This window comes from Coffea arabica, chromosome 10e, assembly GCF_036785885.1.
Source record: "Coffea arabica cultivar ET-39 chromosome 10e, Coffea Arabica ET-39 HiFi, whole genome shotgun sequence".
In the NCBI taxonomy this organism is placed as follows: Eukaryota; Viridiplantae; Streptophyta; class Magnoliopsida; order Gentianales; family Rubiaceae; genus Coffea; species Coffea arabica.
In genome coordinates this window covers 46,196,697-46,220,871 of record NC_092328.1, presented here as the reverse complement: position 1 = coordinate 46,220,871, position 24,175 = coordinate 46,196,697, and the positions used below count along the sequence as shown (strand labels likewise).

Here is a 24,175-nt window from a genome sequence, read left to right as displayed (position 1 = left end):
AGAAGATTGATCATAATTTTGTCTAGGATAATGGCATTTTCTGAGAAAAACTTAATAAGGTCATTATCACTTGTATGACTGCAGTAATCCAATATCTTGAAGACATTAAGAGGTTGGAGCAGATAATTTATAATTTGTAGCTTTCTCTAAGTTTTTGCACCTCACAATTATTTTACTGTCCCCTTCCAACCACAAAAAAGAAAGGTACATCAAGATGTACAAACATAAATGCGAGAAAAAACATGTGGTACAAATAAGAGAGAAATAGAGAGAGGGTAGCAGTAGCCGAAAATATGAGTAAGGGGCTTAGGATGGTTTTTTTTGTTCATTTTTTTTTTTTATGATAGCCCACTTAGTTTCCTATTTAAAGGTAAAGTAGTCCTTCCATTTCCATCTTTAGAATGGTTTCGGTATTAGTTTTAAGGGATGAATTACTTGTTTGAATTCAGGTCAGGGGTAAAGTGAAACTATCCCTAACGTTCAGGGAGTAGAGAGAAATTAATTCAAAACTTTTTTTTTTTTTTACCCAAATAACTATTAATCCAAATGGACATTCTGCTTCTTCCTGGCTTCAAAATCCTCACAAATTTTCAATGCTCAGAAACCTTTTGATTTGAAGTTCCAGCAAATTCATGGACTAAAGCTTTAGATAATTAGCATGCATTATCTAATTGGAGATATTTCTTGTTCTATCTCCTACCATTTCCAATCCTGAAATCCTTTTTTAAAATCTGTTTTGCTCTGAATCCCATTGTAATACTCGATTGGGTATTCGATTCTACCTTGTTCTGCTTCAGAAAACCCATATGCGTTGACTTTTGAATGCTATTGAATTTCGAATTTCCAAAAAATGGGCGTGTTTGAAGCCAAATTCGTGATCTTTATGCTGAATTTCCGTATGGGTTCTGCTTCAAATTCCCAACTGAATCAATTTTCACAGTAACGTTTATTTATTTATCTTGGGTATTTATCGGGCATGCTAAAAAATTTCTCCCCTTTCTTGATCTTTTATTTGGCTTGATCCAATCTATGAAGATAAATTACTCGAATGTGTCCAACAGTCCCAAGTCCTTTCAGGCCTATCCAAGGAACATTGACTTTGACTTAGAATCAGGAACCATCAAAAAATCCAGAAAACCAAGAAGTTCCAGTCTTTTTCATCCCAAAAAAATGATTAAATCCCTAGGCAACAAAATCCAGTACTACTACAAGCTTCATCCTGTGCTGATGTTCTTGATTTCTTTATCAATTGGGATCACAATTCTTGTTTTGTTATCTTTATATGAAAGCAAGTATAGAATGACTAGCAATTATAATGGTATGTATAAAGTGGATTCTGGTTCTTCTGAATCATATCCCTTTGCTAGGTTGATGAATCTTGTGATGGTTGCTGGGCATTCTGTTTATACTAGTAGTAGTTGTGAGAAGGTTGATAAGGACGATGCTTGGTTTTTGGAATCTTATCAGAAGCATAAGGGTCAAGCTGCTACTTTTGTGAGTCATATAGAGAAGGGAGTCGAGATTACAGGGAAAGATAATGCAGCATTGCTGTTGTTTAGTGGAGGTGAGACGCGGAAAGATGCCGGTCCGAGGAGTGAGGCACAGAGTTATTGGACTGTTGCTGAGTCCAAAGGATGGTTTGGTGAGTGAATCAGTTTCACTTTGTTGAATTGAGAATTTGGTTATGCTTCATTATTCTAAGAATGATTTTTTGGCTTTGTGTGTTTTTTTTCTTTAGGTATTACTTCTTCACAAAATGTGGCTAGGTTGAGTTATTTTAGACATGAGTGGAACAGTATTACATAAACAAGTTCACTATCTCTACTACTGTCCCAATTACAGTGAAACTAGTAGCATACACACTAGAAGCAGTGTAATCCACTATGTTATTACTATCTTAATTTAGTGTGTCATTTTGTAGAATGTAGGAGAAAGTGTAATCCACTATGTTATTATGTAGAAGATGGGACACGTTGGTCTTTAATCCTATTCCTTTGGAATTTACTAGTATATGTCAAATGTGGTAAGTTGTTATTCAGTAGTTGTAATTCTAAGAAACAAAGGGATCTTGGAGTGTCTAAGAAAAGCATAGTGCAAGGAAGACAACTCCCTTTCATGGATGTTCTGACACATAGGTTCTTGTTCTATGGCTACAGAATGCAAGAGAGGTTGTTTATAATTATGAGTATCATTTGAGTTTCCAGTCTGTACTTTTTATGCCTCCTTTTATATTGGTAATTCTTTTTTTGGTATGCTAGTTGTATGTAAAGTTGTTGACTTTTGACTTCTCACAATATATATATATATATGGAAACATCTATGAGATACAAAATTTAGCGGACAGCATTCCTTCCTGAGACGAATGGTGTTACCTTAGTCCCTTCAAATTGCATCTCATTCAAATGGTTCTTGGTGGGAGTAATTTGTTTGATGATAGTTACTTGTCAAGTTAATGTTGTCTAGATCTTACGGTTAATTTATCTGATAGTTAATTGTGTAAATTAAAAAGGCTAACATAAAAGAGTTAAATATGGTTTCTCATGAAATGGCTTTTATCCAGCCTGGTTGTTGCTGTTTATATGGTTATTTATTCTGCTGCAACTCCTCTTGTGCACCAAATGTAGAATATCCAGTTGGTTGCACATTGTCTTGAGAGGCTAAGGATGTTTCCTTTTCAGTTTGTTTGGAAGCAATCTGTTCTCTCTCCATACGCGTGTCCTTGTTTTCTGTGTCAACATGTTACACATAGTATGTGGCACAATATGTCTATGTCATATGTATGGTACTTGATAGTTTCCATCTCTTGGCTGCCATTGTTGGGTTCTCTATCTTCCTCGTGGTGTTTATATATGAAATGTGCTTTTTCACCTAGTGTTCAGTAACTTCTCTTTCAAAGGTGGATAAACTTTAACGTGGTAATTATTAGACCTAGAATCCAAACCCCCCACCCCCCAACAAAAAAGAAAAAACCTCGCCAGTAAAAGAAGGGAAAACAAAGAAAAAAGAACAAAAATGAAATAGAGAGATCAGTAACAGTAAGAGTTTGGGACTTGATTGCTCTATCCATGGAAACCACTGTCCGTCTGTCAGTAGTAAATCTTTTAATGCATTAATTGCTTTTATAAGCTTTGAGTAATCTAATCCTGGTCTTATGATGGCTATCTTATCTCCATAGGCAAGCAAGATGAAGTTAGATGGAGGGCACTTACAGAAGAACATGCAAGGGACAGCTTTGAGAATCTTCTCTTTAGCGTGTGCCGGTTCAGGGAGCTCACAGGCACTTATCCACTTAATATAACTGTAAGGCCCACTTTCTGGTACATTCTCTTTATGGCTTTTTTTTTTTTGGTTGAAATCATCTGAGTTAATGGTTGGGAACCTAGTAGGACATAAATTAATCTTTGACTTGTCAATGGGAAAAGGAGGACGGAAATATCATCTCAAAGTCAATTTCTATCATAATTTTGTAATATGTGTAGATGGTTAGGGTCCACTATTATGTGTCTAAGGACTCGTATATTCTTGATCTTTCCTTATATTTTCAGTAGATGCACATTTATCCCTGCTTGATACAGATAAAGACAGTAAAATGACCTGATATTCTGTTGGTTCTTCATCTATAGTTCTTATATTGGTGACCAATTTATGTCTTCAAATAATGTGCTAATACGATTGAGCAGGAAATAATTGTTTGTGTTAAGCTTGGTGAACCTGGTTGACTGCCTCTGTAAACAAATCTAATTGATATACCATGCTTGCATCTGAAATAGGTTGTTGGATATGATTTCAAGGAGGAGAGATTTATGCATCTGCATCGCTCTGCAATTAGGTTTCCAGACACAAGGTTCTTTTACTCGGGCACACCCTCTTCACAAACTTCAAGGGAAGCTGCTTTGAAAGGTGAAGCATTGGTTAGAACACAATTCCAGGACGATCCTTACGGATGTTTAGGTCCACTTCGTCGTAAAAAGTTTGGGCGGGATCCTTTTCATCGGTCAATTCCTTATCCTAATGGCTGTCCTGAAATTGAAGGACTGTTTAGATACTGTGGAAGAACACCATATTCTGGTCCCCTTCCTTGGGCCTAGCATACCAAGCTTTTCTTCATATGTATAAATTGATAGGACTAGCCAGGACAAATACGAAGATGTCACTAGTAGTTAGCATAGAGTTTTGCCGAAATAGAAAAATATGATGCCATGAGATACATGACTTAGTGGCGCAGCGAAATCTGTGTAAGACTGTTGCTAAGTGGCATGTTAATTTAACTCAGCTTAATTAATAGCATTATACAATATTTGTAACCAATTTGTTCCCTCGTTCTGGATAGGATTTTTTCTTTTCTTTTATTTTTTTTCAATAATATGAGTTTGTGCATATACAAGGAATGCTGGACTCCGGCATCCTATTATTGAAAGTTTGTGCAGGAGATGATCAACCTCAGGATCCCAAGTCTGGCAATCTTGGTAATGAGGTGAAGGATCAAGAAAACGATAGTATGATTTCAGGGTTTTACACCAGCGTGGTTCTTGGCTTCAATTTTGGATTTTGGGAAGAGCCTGTGATGCCTTACAGCTCAACATCAAACTAGATAGGAGGTTGGCTATCTATAAGCATATTGTCAGTAAATAAAACTTGAGAGGCAAGGGAAAGGGTAGAATACAAGAAACTTGGCTCAAACTCTCAACAGCTGAGAAATTTTAATTAGTATAACTAAAGTAATGGAGTACAGATGATCAAAGGGTCCTGATATTATCTTTACTCTGATCTGACTTGAAACTCAAAGAAATGCACTTCAGGATTGATTCAAGCTCATTTGTCTAAGTTACTCTGCTGTAGCAAAAATGGGCAGGTAGAAGGTGCCTCAATCTTATATTCATCAGATGGTTTGCCCTTCAGAAGGCCTTCAAGTAGTTGTCCAGGGTCGTAGAAGAACTGCACCTTCACAACCTTGGAGTTCTCATTCAACTGTTCCGGGACCATAATTTGAGAACAAATCCAATTATTAGGATAGTATTAGTTGGATGAAGAAAACAAAGAGAGTAAAACTGGAAGTTGGATAAATGGTATTAGCACAGGTACCTCAAAAATGGCCATCCCAAAAAATTCAACCATTTCTCCGGTTGGGGAATTTCCTTTAAAAGGACCTTCCATGAAACCCCAATGCCTGAACTTGTATACTATCACCGGCGGCCCTGAATATACGTGAAGGATCTCCAGAGCGAATCCACGTGGAAATGTAGTCCTGAAAACCTTGAGAGCTGATTCCATGGTTTCTTTAGCTGGATCATAAGCCCGGAATTCCTCTGGCAAGGCGGTTTGCAATAGCACATTGTAGCCTCCCCCTAGTTTTCCTTTTTCTTCTATGGTTAGAGGTTTCCTTCCTGAAAATTCATCAGTTGCAAAACTATGAGTCTTACTGGCATCTGTAGCCTAGTGAACAATAACAAGATTTATTGTCTGTTGCCTACCATTGACGCTGATAGTATAATTCTTTGTATCTATTGTCTTATACTCAGCAGGGTTGGCTTTGTGGAAAACCTCCATTTCCCATGTTTTCACCAGCCTCTGCACTTTGTCTTCGAGCGATCCAGCAGGCCATATCTACCAATACAATAGAAGCAGAAGCAACAAGAGTAACATAGTTTTAATTTCATAAACTTCCAGAGTAGTTATTAGGAGTACATTTGTATCTTGAAGATATAAAATAGTATGAATAACCAGACCTTAGTTCGGCCTTCTTCAAAGAGCTTGTCTACAAGATCATAATTAGGAGGACCATATCTCCAGTGGATGTTCTTCACCTCTTCTTCTTCACTAAGATAGGACCTGTACTTAGTTTTTTCTGCTTCAACTGCCATTTTTATGACTGGATAAGGTTACGATGTTTGTGAATTACCACACTATCATCTGTTGCCACTCGTATATAGAGCACAAGTTGTGTTTTTGCGGGTCGTATTAGCTTACCATTTTCAACGATAACTTTGATCGGAATAATTTAAGTATTACAACTACTCGATGCAGTGAATATCAAAGAAGTTTCAAGGCAGTTTCACCTAATCAACGAAAGGAGAACATGTTGAGAAACATTTTTTTTTTTCCTGTTATGGACCAAATTCGATGGATGGTAGTGTTTAATTAACAAATTATTCAAATCACTACAAGATCCAATCTTCTTTCAAAATGAGATTAGTGCAGCATTTTAATCGGTTTTGGGGAATATACCTGTGACACACAGTACTGACACTTTGCAGCTCAACAGTCAAAGAGGTACTCATTTTTTAACAAATTCCATGAAAATAACGTCCACCAGCAGAGGAACATAGAAGAGGGGAACATGATATTTGTTCCAAATGTTTTAGTGCTTGTTCCATTTTATATTGGAGTCAGAAAAGAAAGAATACATTCAATTTAGTTGGTTCGTATTAACTCTTTTCATTGTATATGATTTAAACTGCAGTATGTGGCTTAAGTTCAGTCCTAGTGAAACACTTCCACACTTCATATCCATTTTGTCAGATCTAAGTGCGGAGCAAACAACTATTGAAATATCAAGTACATAACAATTTAATAGCAAACAAGTCACAAGCATGAAAGATAGACAACACACAATATTTAACATGGTTCGACTCCACCATTGAGCCTACGTCCATGGAGAGAAGAAAATCCAACCCTTATACAACACAACAACTTGAACCCAAACCCAACCCTTGTATACCATCTCTCATCTCCCAAAAACCCCCTCGCACCCCATGTGTAAGGCTACATGTTGCTCTTGTGTGTCCTTGTGTGTCTCTTATGTAGTATGCCAACCCACCTATTTATAGAGAACATTATTTGGCCAAAAATCAAATAATAATTGGAAATCAATTCTAATTCCTAGTTTTATACAGAATAGGAAATAACTTCTAATCCTAAACAAAATAGAAAATTCGTTAGCTACTATGTTAAGTAACTAAAACCAATTAGGAAACTAGTTACTTCCACACAATACAAGAAATCTGTTTAAAAGAAATTAAGCTAATTTCCTAACACATTTAGTCTTAGTGAAACAGTTGCACATTTCATGAAACTTTATTCAAAGTTTTGTTATTTTGTTTGAAGCAGAGATAGACAGAATTTAGAAGTCTATAAGAATTGGTTCTACGTTTTATTCTTCTAGTAATTACACTATCAGAAGAAGAAGGGAAAAAAAGAAAAAAATGGTAATGGTTGAGCCATGTTCATCACCACCTATGTTGTGATGTCCAGGTTCATAAAAGAGCTGCACCCTCACAATCTGAAGAGTGCTGATCAAGCTGTTTTCAATACAACAGTTTTAGATCATCCTAGTGTATGCATGGTCAAAGTGACACAAAAATGTAACTGGTCCTTCAAATTGACCCTCCATAAAACCCCAGTGCCTAATCTGTATACCTGGTTGCCATGAATACACTTGAAGGATCTCTACCGCGAATCCACATAGTAATTGGTTCATGAAGGAGCGACAAGAAGAATGTGTCCCCTTTGTTCTAGTGTTTTGTTTGAGTCACAGACTCACAGTCGAAGAACATTATTTGCTCTCAGAAGCAAGGCCAATATCAAATTTTTGACTGATAAAGAAATATCTCGAGTCCTTTAGATGCACACAAGAAGAAAGTGTTGTAGTTGTAGGATTGAATGAGCATGATTCTTGACTTTGTCACTGGATATTAGGAAACCTGTGGTATCTTTGTGAATTTGAACCGCACAATGTAGCAGAACCAAGGAAATACAAATCCGTTTTACTGGAGATGTCCTGTTCTTTTTATGATGCAGATAAACAGCATATCAAACAATTATTGGCAATGTCTTTATTAACAGCAAAAGGAGTAGTTGGCCATTTTATTCTGCTCTCATTTCATTAATAGGAGTACAATTATACAAACGAAAACAAAGTAATCAGCATGGGTCCAATTCATCAATTTTCCTAGTTCACAGCTAAGCTGTAGTGAAGAAAGGACAGCTTGAACTTGTCTCAGCCTTGTGTTCATCAGACATTTTGCCCTTCACAAGACCTCCAAGTAGTTGTCCAGGATCATAAAAGAACTCCGCTTTCACAGCCTTAGAGTGCTCATCCAACTGTTACAACACCATGATTTCAGACAACACAAAAACCAGGAACACATTGATTGGAAAGCAAAATCAAGAAGGGATCTGATTTGTTTGAGAAGTAGTACCTCAAAAATAGCCAAGCCAAAAAATTCAACCATTTCTCCTGTTGGAGCATGTCCTTTAAAAGGACCCTCCATGAAACCCCAGTGTCTGAACTTATACACGATCACTGGCGGTCCAGAATACACTTGAAGGATCTCTACAGCGAATCCACGAGCGAATGTAGTGGTGAAAACCTTCTGAGATGATTCAGCAGTTTCATTCGCAGGATTGTAAACGCGAAAGTTCTCTGGCAAGCCTGTCTGCAGGAACACATTGTAACTTCCTCCAAGCTTTTGAGCTTCTTCCAATGTCAAAGCTTTCCTCCCTGAAAAATTTGTCCATGTCAATACTACTACAACACAAATTAGAGAAGATGGATGTCGATTGTTCCTACCGTTGATGCCTAGAGTAAACTTCTTTGCATCAAGTGTTTTATACTCATCAGGATTGACTTTGTGGACAATTTCCATCTCCCATGTCTTGACCAGCCTCTGCACTTTCTCTTCAAGTGATCCAACAGGCCATATCTACAAACAAAATATTAGTAACCAACAATTGCTAAGCACTGTTTATCATTTCTCATATGATGATCTTCGTGGGATTTTGGCAAATATGAAAAGGTAGAAAGAAAATATATCCTGACCTTAGTTCTGCCTTCTTCAAATAGTTTGTTAACAGCATCATAATTAGGAGGACCAAACCTCCAGGTGGTGTTCTTCACATCCTCTTCAGTAAGGTAGGACCTGTACTTGTCTCCTTCTGAGGCTGCCATTGCATGACTGAATAAGATTCAAGATATTTTTGCAAACTATCAAAGTGTCATCTATATATACAAATCAGATGTAGTCTAATTTCTTGCGGGTCGTATTATCTTACCCAAGCAATCTGATATTAAAAAACTGTGAAGAACGAGGACATTGAGAGATGAAAGATTCCCCACTCCTTGTAGCTCTTTTTTTTTTATATATATGTCAAAATCAAGAATAAATTAACCATAATCATTGCCGAACGATGGTAGTTTCACTATTCAAATTCAAATAGTTCACAAGATTTTTTTTTTAAAAAAAAGATGATACTTTGTTCTTTATCTTAAAAAGAAGGGAAAATGACCTGTTTCATCCCTCACATTTCACAAAAATATTCTTTTCGTCCCTCACTTTTAAAATGAAGCAATTTCATCCCTGACATTTAAAAATTAAAACTATTACATCCCTGAACCTAATTTTCAATTTGAATCAAACCATCCAATAACCCAGTAATAAATTTCGGAGATAGAATTGATAGGTCACTCGGTCAATTTCATCATATTCACATGACATTTATCAAACCAAAAAAACAAACATTATAACATAAAGGCCATTATTTGTCTTGGAATAGTCGGATTTTTCTTTTGGGTAAATCTTTTCATGCATCGTTAGTATATTCGCTTGCGAGTCTAGATGTGTATCATAAATACAAAATTTGGTGTTTAAATTTAAATTGAAATGATATGGTAAGTACATAAAACCATCAGTGTATACAATGACAATGTAGGAATTCAAGTTGAGTTATATTCAAGTTGAGTTAACCAAGTGATCTACCAATTATACCTTCAAAATTTGTAATTGGGTTGATAGGTGGTTTGATTCAGATTGAAAATTGGATTCAAGGATGTAATAGCTTTAATTTTTAAATGTCAGGCACGAAATTGATTCATTTTAAAAGTAAGGGACGAAAAGAATATTTTTGTGAAATGTGAGGGATGAAATAGGTCATTTTCCCTAAAAAGAATCTATTTTTCCGATAAAGTACTATAAAAAGTAGCTATTATAGCGATAGATTTATTATTATAATTGATTATCAAACAACAATATTGGCGTGAAAAACTCATTTCTTTGTAATTATGCCAAATTACGTTACAAGAATAAATTAAACTTTGCAAGATAAGGGCATTTTAGGATATTCATTAAAATTTTGAACCTATTTTAAGTTTTGATTACCAAAGTGTCAAATCAAGGGAGGTAAGTGTAATTTTTCAAAAATTTAAGGGAGCTGAGCGAAATAGTCAAAAACCTCAGGGGAGGTATCTGAAAGTATCCCCAACGTTAAATATCCTACGAGCTGGCCAATACTACATTACTAACCGATGATGTTTCTTTGCAGCAAATGTAGAAGAAAGATAAGTTGACAACTTTGACAAGAATATTCTCATCAGTTTTTAAGTCAATTAAATTTCTGTAATTTTAAAAAAGAAAAAAGAAATGACAATTCTGAGAAGTAATAAATCAACTTCAACAAATTTGACCTGAAGAGTCTGAATATTAGCATCACTCAATCTGACAAACTTTCATGAAAGTTTTTCTGGCTCTGCTTCTCCCAAAATTGAAAGTGTTTTGCAATCATAGGATATTTTGGAAACTAATACCGACATTAAAACAGCCGTGTGGTACAAGCTCACTAATCCTTTTCAGCAGTGACAAATGATAGAATCGTTGTCAAATTTTGTTCAGCAAGTTGATACATGCATGACATATGGTTCATGAGTTGAACTTTATTTGTCTGAGTAATATGCCATGAATCATTTCAAGAATCCTCGTTTACTTGAAAAATCAAAAAGCATTTCTGATTCCGGAACTTATCAAAAAGTTGATTTTTCAGCAAGCCTTTTAGAAAGGGATAAGTTGCAATTTGGGTAGTTTGTAAAATACCTTCCAACAGTCTGTATGGCTCAATTAAAAATGTTTCAGCCACTAAGTCATTCCAAATCCATTTGAATATTCAGAGATCAACCAAACTCAAATTTGTTAACAGTCTGTATTTTGACAAGGAAACCCAAATCAAAATTTTTTTTTTTCTTCTTTTTGTCGACCGACGACTCCTATTCCTAATCCAACACATGTTAGGGAAGGATCCAACTAGATCAAAAAAAGTTAGAAGGAGATGATCTGACCTCTAAACTAAAAGGGTTTACTAAATCTCTCGTCTGCAATCAAATCTGCACTTTATGCTTCACCTGGTGGCCGACTCATCTAAGCAGGTCCGGGCTTTTTCCAACTGTTCAATGGCCCCGAGAACATTGGAGGAGTGTATTCATTGTCGTGGACTGATTGACTTGGGGTCTACAGGGGCGGCGCTTAGGGGAGTTTGTTGCTATATAATTGTAGTCAAAAGTGATCCATTTGAATATTCATGAACATACTACCAAACAAGGGTATGTCAAATCTTTATATTTGGAGAGATAAACAAAAATTAAATGTAGGACCAAAAGACGAACTAAATTATTCAACAGTTGAATCAAATTGTGAATAGAAGAAGTTCATTCGAGTTTAATTTGTAAACTAGTCAAATTAAAGTAACTCATTTGAATATTCATGGATCATCAACCAAATTGAAATATGCCAAATCTTTGTATATGGGCAAACACTATCTAATGCAGGTGATTTGTTTTGAAATAATTAATTCGGGAGTAATTAAAGCGTCTGACTATGATTTTTTTCCCTCATCTTTATCCATCATCTCTCTACTTTTAAATACATCAAATACACATATTTCTCAGGGGAAAATTGTTTTTAGAAAATTTTCCAAAAATGCTTTCACCCCTCTTTTTATCCTAATATTTCTATATCCTAAAAGAAAACAAACTACTACACTAATATTTTGATGAAATAACTCCTTCAAAAAAGTGCAATTCTAATGGAAGACTAAATTTACAAATAAGGAAGCACGCCAAGCAGTCAATTGCCAATTGTTGATGGAGTTGCAATATTTGCGCTTGTGCCATATATGGAGCCTTTTTTTTTTTTTTTTTTGGTTGGACATCGGTGAATGGGCTTCAGGGCGAGCTCCATTGAGAAGCCCAAACCAAAACCTGCCCAACTCTCTTTCTGACTTGGACGCCATATTCCTGAACCGTCAGCCACGTCTCCAGCTGACCTGGTAATCCTTCCACTTCCCAGTCGGCCCATCTAACTCTTCAATCTTCATCCCAAAGAAACCATCCCATCAATTTGACTGCAAACAAAACTCTCCACTCCACAATCACAAAAATCACAACCGTCCGATCAACACATCAATTCCAGGACCGGCTCAATTTCATCAGTGATTTTGATAATCAGCACATCAACCAGTAACTTCCACCGCACCAGTGCCGTAGACGATCTAGCTTAGAATTTCCCATCCGCCGAAGCCCATACATATAAATAAAACCCGCGCTCATATCCATACGGCCCCCTATTTTCTATGAGACTTGAGACTTCCCGATCAATTGGATTCCCAACCTTTTTCTTTCCAGCTTTTTCATCGCTTTTTCTGCCAGATTACTCAGAAATTCAGAGATATAAGAGAGGTAATTTGTCAAAATTGTTACTTCCGAGCTTTAATCACATTATTTTCCTCTTTATTTTGTTCTTTTTTACGTTAAATTTTACCGTAATTACTTTCCTCGAGCGAGCTAATGGATTGTATTAGGTTTTTTTTTTAATTTTATTTGCTTTAATTTGTGTGATTTCCGTGTAAAAATTACAGTGTGTTATTGTGGTTTTGGGAAATTATAGTGCTTTTTCCAGCTAAATGTGTTCTTTGTTTATTTGTTTACTTATATATGTGGTAATTTATTGTGGTTTAGTCTAGGGCTCCTGTGTATATGTGCCTCTGATTTCAGTTGGTGCGAATTTGGTTTATTACAGTAGTGGAAACTGGCTACTGGTAGCTTATTAGCATATTCCTTCCTGAGTTGTGTCGCATTAAAGAAATTGGTTGCGATGCTGAGATTATCTGTACAGATGCTATAGAGGGAGGTTGTTGTAATGTTTATAGTAGCAACACTGCAAAAAAGGGAGATTAATGTGAAGAGAACCTTTTTGAACTACATGAGAGGGCTTTCCAGTATATTGTATACACTGAAATGTGGATTAGCTTCTAGAATTTTGGCATTTGGATAAGAAGTTGGGCTTCTTTTGCCAGGTGGAATGATGTTAGTTTGGATTGCAAACTACAGAAGATACCTTATATTGAGCAAATGGAACTTCATGTAAGCTTTTGGAGTGGTAGAAATTTTAAAGATGTAGGCTGGAAGTAATCTCCCTGTTCCTTTCATTTTCTCTTTGAATCAACTAAGCCTTAGATCAGGTTCTTGATGGTAGCATGAAACTTTTTGTTGGGAAAACAGAAGTCAACCCCATTGCATCGTATCATCTGTTGGGGCGTGGTTTTCTAACTCACATTGTGAATAGCGAAGACCATTTTAGGCACATAGGCATGTTGCTTATTTAGTTGTGGTTTACATATTCATCAAGTTATTCTATAATACTTATGATGATTTGATCAAAAACATATTTGACAGTTGGAATATTCAAAAAGAATGCTTCTCATTTATAAAATTTTATTGTACTTCAGTAGATTCATGACATTATATAAAGGTGCTTAATGTTCTAAGTGAAGAGTTATGCTGAACCAGCATGTTATAGTACAGTGTGCAATATGTTCAAGTTGAGATTTTATTGTGAATTTCTGAAAATCTTGTTTTTTCCCCTAGAATTCAAAAGCTTATATGTTTTCACCTTCTGTGTACGTTGGGATATTATTAAAGTGACAATCATGCGGTATAGCTCTAAGTATATCTGCTGTGACTCAGCTCAAACATTACCCATGGTCAGATATGCAAACATAAACTCCAAGGCTATCTTTGAGGTCTTGATTATTGTCATCTGTTTATCCTGATAACAAGTCAGACAAAAATTAGAGGATTTGACAAACAGATTATTCCATAGAAAGGATTTCCTTGGCAAAATGTACTTGGATTGTATCTCTCCCATTTTTTTTTTCATTTCAATCCTTTTTGTTGTAGTAATTTTTTAGCAGTTCTTTTCAGGTTGATTTTGTTTTTTACACGGTGTGTATGTTGTTTCTTTCACAGGTCATTCCTGTTGACTCGTTCGCTTCTGTGTGATAGGCTTGCTTACGCTGAACCTTCCTTTATACTGGTGGTTTTTTTACTAGTGCTGATTAAAACGTTCAGCAGCCATTCAATTAAGCTGCCTGCATTACTGTGCAGTACTTTGCACTTGTCAAGAATATGCTTCATCTATCTTCCTGCAGTACAAATAATAATAGGATATGGCATGAGCTGAAGTCAAGTATATGTGATAGTTTTCAGAGCTCTCTAGTCTAGTTCTGGAAATAGTTTTCAGAGCTCTCTAGTCTAGTTCTGGAAATTGTGTTTGGGATGTTACTCAGTTTAGGTAGGCATTGTGTTCTGAGGTGTGCAAGAGCATCGTTACTTTAATGGAGAGGAAGGCCGTGATAGTTTTGCTGTTGTTTTTAACCAGCCTTGTTGACTCAACTGAGAGATCAGGGATAACTCAGTCCAATAATGTGGGTGCTGGGTCGTCCTTGGTCTATGGCTGGACTATATGCAGCGCAGGAGTATTTGTATTGGCAGCTCTTGTCCTATCCATGTACCTTATCTTCGAGCACTTAGCAGCCTACAACCAACCTGAGGTTTGTTTGGAAAAACTTGAAATGTTACTTAGTTGCTGGTCTTTTATTAATGTCCGAAGGATTAATATTTTGCGCTTTCTAATTCTCTTGCGTTTAACTTCATAAACTTTCTTTTCTTGCTTCATTTGATCTGTTCTGTGTCTAATAGACATATTTAATTTTCAGGAGCAGAAGTTCTTGATTGGACTCATTCTGATGGTTCCTGTTTATGCATCCGAATCGGTGAGGAAGTGGTCAATTTTTCGCAAATTTCCTTGCCTTTTTGGCATGACCTTTAATTTTGTAATAAATTTGCTGTGAGCAATGGTTTGTGAGATGCATGGACAGGAAATAAAATAACTTACCTTCAATCTGTTCTACTTGATTATGCTGTCAATTCATACTTGAAGTTGAATATGTTTGTTTTTCCGCTAATGTGCATGTGTATGAATGGAACATTGAGATAATTTTTATCACCATAAGTATTTTTTTTTTACTTTCATTGTGGATAGCTAAAGAAGTGATTTACTTTGTTTGTGGTTGAATGTTGTCCCTTTTGTTGCTTTCGTCCCCAAAAGAAAATGCACCCAATAAAGATTGAGTATATTAGGTTGTATGTTGGTCAGATTGTTTGAACTTTGAGGACAGAGGTCAATGTGTTCAGCATTTAACTGCTGGGAATTGTGTTAATTCTTGTTGCATATGGTGACTCATGTCAATTTCTTTGTAATATATGTCCGACATAAAAAAAAGATTTTAGGTAAACTTCTTGGAAAATTAATGGTGGTGGTTATTTGATATGCAAGAATTTGGACCTTTTATTACTAGCAGTAGTATTCCCTCTTTCTTTAAAGACATGGTCTATCTGAAGGTTCTGTAATCTTTGTACTAGCCATCCAATATATGGTCCTTAACATCTGTGACAGAAAGAATAGGGACTCTAATTGGGTCTTGGAGAAAGTAAAAGTTTTGCATGCATCTAAAACAGAAATATTCATGCAAAAGTTCAATCAGGAGGTGATATCAGAAACTGTTATTTTTGGAGAATTTAATTACATTTATCTAAGTTGTCTGTACACTTTGGTAGTCTACAAGTTAAGATACTTCCTAATTTGCTACTAGTTTATGATATTGAATTTATTTACCAGATATTGCTTTCTGCTCCCTTTTCACTTTCTTTTTTGAGTGCTTAGAGGTTTTTTTTATTGTTCTATTTTTCTTTTAATAACAGTCTGCTGCTTTTGGAACAGTTTTTGTCATTGCTCAATTCCAATGCTGCTTTCTACTGTGAGATAATACGGGACTGCTACGAAGCATTTGCACTTTATTGCTTTGAGAGATATCTCATAGCTTGCTTAGGTCTGTGGAATAGCTTTTCTTTTTGCCTTTGATTGATATTCATTTTATCTTGATGTTGTTATCTATGAATTTCGTTGGGGTGCCATAAGTTATGCTTACTGGTTATACTCTTATAGAGCTACATTGTTTGCTTGGAAATTCTTTATCATGCTCTGGTCTAACTCTTAGTCATTAAACAAGTCAAAATTCTTATTTGATACATCTTTTGTTCGGGATTGGAAGATCAAGATGTCTATCTTTAATCCTGTCCCAACATATTTTCCTATCAAATAGAAGTGATAATGCTTCAATGACACATTATACACCATTCTCTATAAACTTTGATATATATGTGTGTGTGTGTGTGTGAAAATTTTGGTTATGTTTATACAAAGATAATTTTTTCCTTCTGGTCAAACTGTAGGTGGTGAGGAAAGTACAATCGAATTTATGGAAAATCAAAGCATGTTTTCCTCAAGCATACCTCTCATAGATGAAGCTTATGCTTATGGGGTAGTTGAGCATCCTTTTCCACTGAATTGCTGTCTTCGGCAGTGGAGTCTCGGTCCTGACTTCTATCAAGCAGTAAAAATTGGCATTGTTCAATATGTAAGTCCTTCTGTTGATATCTAAGGATTACCAAGATCATTTCTTATGCCAATTTCTTAATTATTTTCAACGGGATTATTTGGTTTGCAGATGATACTCAAGATGATATGTGCACTATTGGCTATGTTTTTTCAACTTTTTGGTATTTATGGTGAAGGGAAGTTTGAGTGGGGATATGCGTAAGTTATGCTATTGAGCTGTCCTACTTGTTATTTACTATGTGCTCCATATGATTTTCCTTGATAAAGAAGTAAATTTCTACAGCCCTGCTCCAACCATCCCTGCTCTCTCTGTTGAACTTTTGCATTTATATAGTTAACGTATTAAGCAATTTGACTCTCTGATGTACTAGAACTATATTAAAGTCATGTTTAAGCATATTATCTCTGACTCTGTTGTTTGCTTGCAGTTACCCATATTTGGCAGTTATCCTAAACTTTAGCCAGACCTGGGCCTTATACTGCCTAGTGCAATTTTATTCTGTTACCAAGAATAAGTTGGCACCCATTAAACCGTTGGCCAAATTTCTGACGTTCAAATCGATTGTATTTTTAACATGGTGGCAAGGTGTAGCTGTTGCCTTTCTTCTCTCTCTGGGAGCCTTTAAAGGGTCTTTGGCACAGGTTCTGCAATCACGCATCCAGGACTATATTATTTGTATTGAGGTGCGTGGTACATGTTACTAGCGTTTTGGAATTTCTCGTTGCTTGCAGTTTTGTTTCTCCCACTTACTTAGAGGTCCGTTGTTTTTGAGACCACACATTTCTTTATCATATTGGTTTCTTTGTTGAGGAATGTTTCTAAGTTGTACAGGGCAACATGCTTAATCTTCTTCTGTTTGAATAGCAGTGCACTGAATGATTGTTTATTTTGAAACAAGAATAGTGTAGGATAAAGCTTTGGCTTTACTTGGGGCCAGATGGAAATTTTCTAAGAGGGGAGGGAAGCATTTGCTAGTAGGAAAGTATTCATTGGTTAGAGGAAACTGTCTGACTAGGCTTTCATGTCTTCCCTGAGGTCATAAATAATCAGGTCATTCATGCCCCTAGCAGAATCAGAGACATCATATATTTGGTTGTTGTGTTTTGAAAAATAAGATGAATCTGTGACAAAATACATTTAGAAGTGTCATGAAATTCTCGATTCAATCATGAAAGCCAATATTATTAGAGATGGAGGCACAAAACGGATACTGAGAAGTTACAAACTTCTTGTGAAATCTTCACAAGGAAATAATAAATAAGTAGGAAATGATGGGTCGTTACATAAGTTTTTGGTAAATATGGGAAGACCACAGAGATGGTGAGTGTTGCTTGATAAGCAGAGATTGCCATTTTTCAGAAGCAAAGAACAAGACTGAGAGGGTCATTATAGTTTCATTAGAGGCATGATGCTTTTTTAACCTGCTGAAACTGTAGGGATGGTCGGTCTGTCATTTTAGGTTTTGAATTTACTTGGCCCTGTGTCCTTGACCACATATGCTTTGATGTTGGACCAGGATATATTTTTTCCCAACAAGAAGGATAAAAGTTTGCAGAGGCACTTTGCATATATTCTTTCACTGATTTAACTTTCTGCATGGTAATTATTTATAAAGTGTGCCAAACTCTCTCTCTTACTGGCCTTAGTTAGAAAGCAAAATTGAGTTCATGGCAGTAGTGTTTGGCATTCTCCAATTCTATAAGCATCTATTTTTGCTACATTAGTTGATTGCAATTTTGATTGGAGAAAAGGTTGAAAGAAAATGCCATACTAAAGCAGTAGCTAAGATATTCTAAGCCACCAGTTGTCAGAACATGTGAAGCAGTGAGAACAAGTAGAAAATGAAGAGAAGAAATATGCATATGTGCTGACTTGATATCCTGTAGATAGATAGTATAGTCATTGGCAATAACATGTTGCCATGGATTTGATAACTTGGATGCAATAATGTGCTTCGTGATTAATATGTCTACATCTAATCAGATGAATATTTGTCTTATGTGACTCTTTAAAGGCTTTTACTTCTTTGCCTTGAACCAGATGGGTGTTGCTGCAGTGATACATCTTTATGTCTTCCCAGCTGCACCTTACAAACGAGGAGAAAGGTGTGTCCGTAATGTTGCTGTCATGGCAGATTATGCATCCCTAGGATCTCCATATGACCCAGAAGAGGTTAGGGACTGTGAACGATCGACAAAGGTGCGGATTGGTCGCCAGGAAGAAAGTGAAAAGCGGTTAAAATTTCACCAAAGCGTCTGTGATGTGGTTCTTGGAAGTGGTGAAATCGTGAGATCTACATATCCTGTTGTTCAATACCTTATACTAGCATCCGGACCTGCTCTGACCTATCTGGCATGTTGTTGCTTTGTGCTTTTTGTTTTGCAGATTGTAGATGATATGAAGTTCACAGTTTCACATGTCGTCGAACCAGTTGAAAGAGGAATTGCAAGCATAAACAGAACTTTTCACCAAATATCGGAAAACGTGAAACGGCATCAGCAGAGGCAGAAAAAATCTAAAGATGACAGTTACATTGTCCCCTTGAACTCGTGGACAAAAGAATTCTCAGATTTGCATGAAGATATACCAGAAGGGAGTTTCAGTGATAGTGGATTGCCCAATGGGAAGAGAAACCATTACCAGTCTAAAGGCAGATCATCACGATTCAGGAACAGATAACACACCTTGTATAGAATGTATTTGATAGCAATCTAACTGTGAGTATTTTCAAATTTGTTTCTAAACTGACAGAAAATAGTAAGATTTCATGTTTGGTATGCTGACGCATGTACTATTTCAGTGCCAAAGGATATACTAGATCTGACGCCAGAAATTTTTTCAAGATTGCGAGGAGCTTTGGAGCGTTGACTGGTTGCGGGCATTTGACTTCTTGGTAACTACAGAAAACCATCTTTAACCATTGGTTTGAATTGCAGTTCGAAATGAGAGAACTAATTTTGGTTCGTAACAAAGAATGTAACAATAGCTGACAATTGATCACAATTTAATGGTAGAAATATGGTGGGGTGGTATGCATATTTCAATAGAGTTTGTATTTGGTGCCTTTCTTGCCTTTTTTTGTCTCTGCTTTAACCGTACGGGAAACGCTTGAACTTGGATAATTGTATGAGACCGTAAAATTATTCACAAGCACATGAAGCAGGGTAAAATCTAGGAGTGGTGACTCCAATGCAATGCGATCCTGCAAAACAAGATGTTTAGCCTCCTCAAGTAGGAATGTTGATAAAATGGCGCCCAGGCTTTCATTATCAGCTGCTGATAAACTTGTATTCATATCCAAGCTTCATGGTGTTCATATTAACCTCTACTTTTTAACCTAATTTAATCTAAAATAAACGTAGATTTATAAAGTTCATAATAACTTTCTTACGTAAACTTAATATTATCTCATGAAAACCTAAAAACTTCCGTTTTTTTTAGATGCCTCGAGATGGTAATTGGAAATCAAATATGCAGGGCTAAGAATAACATATAGTCAAAATAATAATTTTTCCCACTCTAAATCATTGCTCAACCTTATTAGCATAAGTACCCCGTTGATCATGTGTGTTCAACCTCACAAGTTGAGACTCTTAATTCTACTGGAATGGGACCGCTGTGGACTATTGGCCCAAGTCAAAAGTGTCCAATTTCGAGTCCAAACTCCAAATTCTTGCCCAGCCCGCAGCTGCACACTGCATGTTACGTATAAACACACGTGTTAGGATTGGTATTATTTGTGTAAAAATTATTTACTTGTATCACAACAAATATATTTTTTAATAATTTTTTTATCTCTTCAATTATCTTTTTATCCTATATATATCGTATCACAAATAGTGATATAATAATTATTTTAAATAATATTTCAAATAAACTCCTATCCAAACAGCACATGCTATGTTACAATTACTGTTTACATCTTTTCATTTTTTAAGGCTTTATATTTATTTTTTTCATTCCAATATGCTTGTAATAAGAGAGAATTACAATTTTAATCCCAAATGTTTAGGACATGAGCACTTCTAGTCCCTACAATTTGAAAGAAAGCAAATGTAGTTCCAAAATGTTTTAATCTATAAGCACCTTTAGTTCTATTACGTATTGGCAATTAATTTTAAAAAAAAAATTAAAAACTTGAAGTAAATATTATTGGCTATAATTTATAATAAAAGATGACTAATTACTCGCATGGCAATTACCTGAGTAATTAGCCTTTAGCCCAAAAATACAAAAATTTAGTTGACAAAACAAAATTTTAGGTTAAAGACTAATTATTCACATTACAAACATATAAGTCATTAGATATTTTTTATAATAAATTATGATTAGCAATTTTTGTTAATTTTTAAATCTTTTTTAAATTAGCTGCTTGCACATGAGTAGATTCCGGTAGTAATCGATAAAAAAAAAAAAAAAATATGACTAAACGTACATGAAAATTGAAACATTGGATTCTATTTGCTTTTATCCAAACTTTGGGGACTAAAAGCACTCATACCCTAACCATTTGTACCAAAACTGCAATTACCTCTGTACAGTTCCGGTGTCATTTCCTTGGGCTCTATCAGTCTCAAGGTATCTTTCTATTCGTTTTTCCTGGATTTGTTCTGGGGTTTATGACATATTTGAAGGGCTGTAACGGAAATTGGATTCTTGAACCGTTTTGACAGTCTCTAGGTAATGATCAAATTTCTTATTACCCATTCATTTTCTGTGCTTTTTCCATCCATTTCTTGTTTTATCTTCTGCAAATTTATTTCCTTGGCTAAGAGTAATCATTACTTTCTTTCTTTTTTATTTTAGTACCATAAAGCTAAGAGAAAAATGGAAAAAGGAAGTTAGCCAGTATAACTGACGATTATATCATTCAAGGATTTAAGTGATATAGAACAGCCGATGCTTGTGGGAATACTCAGTTTAGTTTATTTAAATTTGATTTTTTTATGGGTTTTTTCTTCCCTTAATTTTTTTGAGTATCTGGTAACCCAAATTTGGAGTAGTGATTGATACATTTTGAAAATATGTGAGGATTTTTGAGCATTTGGGAATTGGGGAAAATGGAAAGGATGTAAAAAGAGTGTTAGGAAGAATGTGGAGGTGGTGGACCATAAAGATTTGTGTAAACCACTGAAAAAATGTAATTGGATTCCCTTTTTTTTTCTGGTGCAGTGACTTTTTAGTGAATTTGATCTTCCCAAGTCAAGCTTCCCTAATTTTGAATTATTCCTTGACAATATTCAATCTTGAATTTTGAATCATTCCTGCATTCTGATATCTGATTAGAGTATTATGTAACTCCATTCATTTTTTTTGCTTCCCCCTCCCCTCCTCCTCCTCCTCCTCCTTTTGGGTCTGTAAACTTTAATTGCATCTGGCATTTTAATCTGTTACGATTGTGTCTGAATTTTCTATGTAATTTACTGTTGGATTGCTTGAATAGGAAGAGCTTAAAAATGATGCTCTAATCATGTTTGATAATGTTTGTTAGTTCCCATATATATCTAGTTGCCGGATTGACTGATTTGGTGAATGTAACCTGTTTGTGAGGATATTAACTCTTTCATTATTTGTGTTGTGTTGGGTCCTGTTTTTCTTTCTAATAAACAGAATTGGTCAAACAGGCAACAGGAGGTATTAGACTGTTTAAAATGGAGAGGGGGTCGCGGTGCACACGTTCGCAGGCGGCACCAGATTGGAGTGCTTGGGAGTGTTTAACACTGGTGAATGAGATCAATGCGGTTGAAGGGGAGTGGCGACAGACACTGGCGTCATTCCAGAAGTGGCAGCTGATAGTGGAGAACTGCAGTGCTTTGGGTATGAACAGGAGCATGAACCAGTGCAAGAAGAAGTGGGATTCCTTGAGGAGTGAGCAAAAAAAGGTCAAGCAGTGGGAAGCAGCCTATTGGTCATTTGCCACTGCTGAAAAGAAAGAACTGGGGCTCCCTGAAGAATTTGATAAGGAACTATTCAATGCCGTTGAGAAGCATATGAACCAAAGAGGAGATGATCCTGCTGCACCCGATACTGAACTAGATAGTGATCCCGAAGCCCGACCCATTGCTAGCAAAATGTTTTTGCAAACTGGTCCAAAGAAGCAAAGGAAGAAGAGAATACCTCCTCGTAAAGATAAATTTGAAGAAAGGTTCCATCCATGGAAACACATCTTAAAAGGAGTTGTAAAACCTGAGCCATCTGCCTTAGATGAAATTCCAGACCAACCCCCTAAGAGCACAGTCCAAATGGTGAAGCCTGAGCAGATAAGCGAAGAAGAAAAACAAAAGATCATGACCGCAAAACTGTTGGAAAATGCACAATTGATTAATGCAGTACTTCAAGGAAACCTGGCTGAGGATGTCGACTACAAGTTGGCTGACTTGAAAAATAATGAGGCTATGCAGACTGATTCAACTAGGCGCCAAGGAGACAAGATTATTGATTGCCTTGGGAATATTGTTAGCACACTCAACCAATTTTGTCATCTTGTCGAAGAGTGCAATTTGCGTCCACAAAGGAATTAAGCATTTGGATCTTCATGGGGAGTGCAACTGGTTCTATGTTATGGATACAAGCAATGATATTCTTAGTTGTCCCGAGTTTGTCTGAGTATTGGTACATGGATTAGGTAGACACAGATGTAGAATCATCCAGAGATCATTGCTGGAAGTTACCAGTAAGGAATTAGGAAATGCATAGAGGGGATCATCTGAAAACTTAAAAGTAGTACCATAGATCTGATCTTGCTTGTAACTTTGAAGATGATCCCTCAAGCTGCAATTAAATTGCAGAAATGTTTTATCTATCAAACTAGAAGTTAATGCAAGTCAATCACTCTAAAACAGTGCATAAGCTCTTTTCGGGCTTACTCCCCGGTGACTAACCCTTGGTGAAGTCCAATTTTTAGAATAAAGTTTCCTTTTAGTGGGGATTCAGTCTTTTTTCAATTCTCAACAATATGTACGAGTTCTGAGTATGCTGGAATTGGCTGAATGGGTAGGGTGATGGAGGAGCTTTGTTGGTTTTGCTGATGTTTGTGGTTATTGAATTTGCTTAGTGATGGTGGTTTTTGGAAGAAACTGAAGATAATTTTGCCGTGGTGTAGATCATCGGATTGAGGAAGGGGAGGAAAGGTGGACAAGTTGATGGTACTGGAAGTGGAAGGGGGTCAAAGGGTGGTGTCATGGACGGCAACCAGCAAGCAGATGGGGCTAGCTCGTGGTATATAGGCTGGGGGTTTTTGGGAGGGATTATGCCTTACGGTGGGTGCAAACTGGGGAAGAAGGGGCCGAGGTCGCCCCTTGTTTGGGTGGGGGAAGGGGTGGATGGATGTTGTTACTCAGTGCATATCTGCAGATTATGTTCTTTTGTTATTTGCCATGTTCTATTGATTCTTTTCCCTGTGTTTTCATTATTGTACCTAGCGTTGAATGCACTTTACCCCCCTTGACTCTGCTACCAATTGTACTTTATTCCTTGAACTCAATGAATGAGCACTTTGGTCCTTGCTAGATGTTTTAGGACAAAAAGTGCCCTTTCATTAGGGAAAGTACTGATATCTACAAGTTGTCAAACTTCAGTTTAGCAATAAATGAACTCGATACCGACCTTTAACCTA

The 24,175-nt window shown here is 36.2% G+C and overlaps 5 protein-coding genes across 8 annotated transcripts; 3 read left to right on the top strand and 2 right to left on the bottom strand.

Annotated features, from left to right (window-relative positions):
- The first annotated feature begins 692 nt into the window (after nt 1–692).
- On the top strand, nt 693–4,308 carry LOC113711093 (uncharacterized protein C57A10.07-like). Its single transcript, XM_027234243.2, has 3 exons — nt 693–1,642; nt 3,176–3,300; nt 3,771–4,308. The coding sequence occupies exons 1-3, from the start codon at nt 1,030–1,032 to the stop codon at nt 4,086–4,088; spliced, it is 1,056 nt and encodes a 351-aa protein (XP_027090044.2). The 5' UTR covers nt 693–1,029; the 3' UTR covers nt 4,089–4,308.
- Nucleotides 4,309–4,670: 362 nt separating this feature from the next.
- On the bottom strand, nt 4,671–5,962 carry LOC113711631 (pathogen-related protein-like). Its single transcript, XM_027234785.2, has 4 exons — nt 5,727–5,962; nt 5,472–5,604; nt 5,083–5,384; nt 4,671–4,968 (listed from the first exon to the last, which is right to left on the bottom strand). The coding sequence occupies exons 1-4, from the start codon at nt 5,859–5,861 to the stop codon at nt 4,813–4,815; spliced, it is 726 nt and encodes a 241-aa protein (XP_027090586.1). The 5' UTR covers nt 5,862–5,962; the 3' UTR covers nt 4,671–4,812.
- Nucleotides 5,963–7,809: 1,847 nt separating this feature from the next.
- Nucleotides 7,810–9,029, bottom strand: LOC113712876 (pathogen-related protein-like). Its single transcript, XM_027236488.2, has 4 exons — nt 8,819–9,029; nt 8,570–8,702; nt 8,199–8,500; nt 7,810–8,100 (listed from the first exon to the last, which is right to left on the bottom strand). The coding sequence occupies exons 1-4, from the start codon at nt 8,945–8,947 to the stop codon at nt 7,960–7,962; spliced, it is 705 nt and encodes a 234-aa protein (XP_027092289.1). The 5' UTR covers nt 8,948–9,029; the 3' UTR covers nt 7,810–7,959.
- A 3,087-nt stretch (nt 9,030–12,116) lies between these two features.
- On the top strand, nt 12,117–19,624 carry LOC113711131 (protein LAZ1 homolog 1). Of its 3 annotated transcripts, XM_027234299.2 has the most exons (10): nt 12,117–12,499; nt 14,069–14,652; nt 14,818–14,874; nt 15,882–15,990; nt 16,394–16,578; nt 16,669–16,757; nt 16,988–17,243; nt 18,601–18,846; nt 18,946–19,277; nt 19,361–19,624. In XM_027234299.2, exons 2-9 carry the CDS (start codon nt 14,437–14,439, stop codon nt 19,237–19,239), a joined length of 1,452 nt encoding a protein of 483 aa, XP_027090100.1. In that variant the 5' UTR covers nt 12,117–12,499; nt 14,069–14,436; the 3' UTR covers nt 19,240–19,277; nt 19,361–19,624. The 3 variants fall into 3 exon arrangements, with proteins under 3 accessions (XP_027090100.1, XP_071923784.1, XP_071923785.1); XM_072067684.1 differs by lacking the exon at nt 14,069–14,652 and having other exon boundaries at nt 12,118–12,499; XM_072067683.1 differs by lacking the exons at nt 14,069–14,652; nt 15,882–15,990.
- A 1,442-nt stretch (nt 19,625–21,066) lies between these two features.
- LOC113711750 (uncharacterized) lies at nt 21,067–24,175 on the top strand. Of its 2 annotated transcripts, none has more exons than XM_027234942.2 (2): nt 21,067–21,240; nt 22,171–24,175. In XM_027234942.2, exon 2 carries the CDS (start codon nt 22,212–22,214, stop codon nt 23,079–23,081), a length of 870 nt encoding a protein of 289 aa, XP_027090743.1. In that variant the 5' UTR covers nt 21,067–21,240; nt 22,171–22,211; the 3' UTR covers nt 23,082–24,175. The 2 variants fall into 2 exon arrangements, with proteins under 2 accessions (XP_027090743.1, XP_027090742.1); XM_027234941.2 differs by having other exon boundaries at nt 21,068–21,240; nt 22,185–24,175.

Coding starts and splice junctions, on each gene's coding strand:
- LOC113711093 (XM_027234243.2), top strand. CDS start 1,030: ATGAAGATAAATTACTCGAATGTGTCCAACAGTCCCAAGTCCTTTCAG. Junction 1,643..3,175: donor TGAGTCCAAAGGATGGTTTG/GTGAGTGAATCA, acceptor TTATCTCCATAG/GCAAGCAAGATGAAGTTAGA. Junction 3,301..3,770: donor CTTATCCACTTAATATAACT/GTAAGGCCCACT, acceptor CATCTGAAATAG/GTTGTTGGATATGATTTCAA.
- LOC113711631 (XM_027234785.2), bottom strand. CDS start 5,861: ATGGCAGTTGAAGCAGAAAAAACTAAGTACAGGTCCTATCTTAGTGAA. Junction 5,385..5,471: donor TTATACTATCAGCGTCAATG/GTAGGCAACAGA, acceptor ATGAATTTTCAG/GAAGGAAACCTCTAACCATA. Junction 4,969..5,082: donor TTGGGATGGCCATTTTTGAG/GTACCTGTGCTA, acceptor GTCCCGGAACAG/TTGAATGAGAACTCCAAGGT.
- LOC113712876 (XM_027236488.2), bottom strand. CDS start 8,947: ATGGCAGCCTCAGAAGGAGACAAGTACAGGTCCTACCTTACTGAAGAG. Junction 8,703..8,818: donor TTGAAGAAGGCAGAACTAAG/GTCAGGATATAT, acceptor TTTTGTTTGTAG/ATATGGCCTGTTGGATCACT. Junction 8,101..8,198: donor TTGGCTTGGCTATTTTTGAG/GTACTACTTCTC, acceptor GTGTTGTAACAG/TTGGATGAGCACTCTAAGGC.
- LOC113711131 (XM_027234299.2), top strand. CDS start 14,437: ATGGAGAGGAAGGCCGTGATAGTTTTGCTGTTGTTTTTAACCAGCCTT. Junction 16,579..16,668: donor AAATTGGCATTGTTCAATAT/GTAAGTCCTTCT, acceptor TTTGGTTTGCAG/ATGATACTCAAGATGATATG. Junction 16,758..16,987: donor AAGTTTGAGTGGGGATATGC/GTAAGTTATGCT, acceptor GTTTGCTTGCAG/TTACCCATATTTGGCAGTTA.
- LOC113711750 (XM_027234942.2), top strand. CDS start 22,212: ATGGAGAGGGGGTCGCGGTGCACACGTTCGCAGGCGGCACCAGATTGG.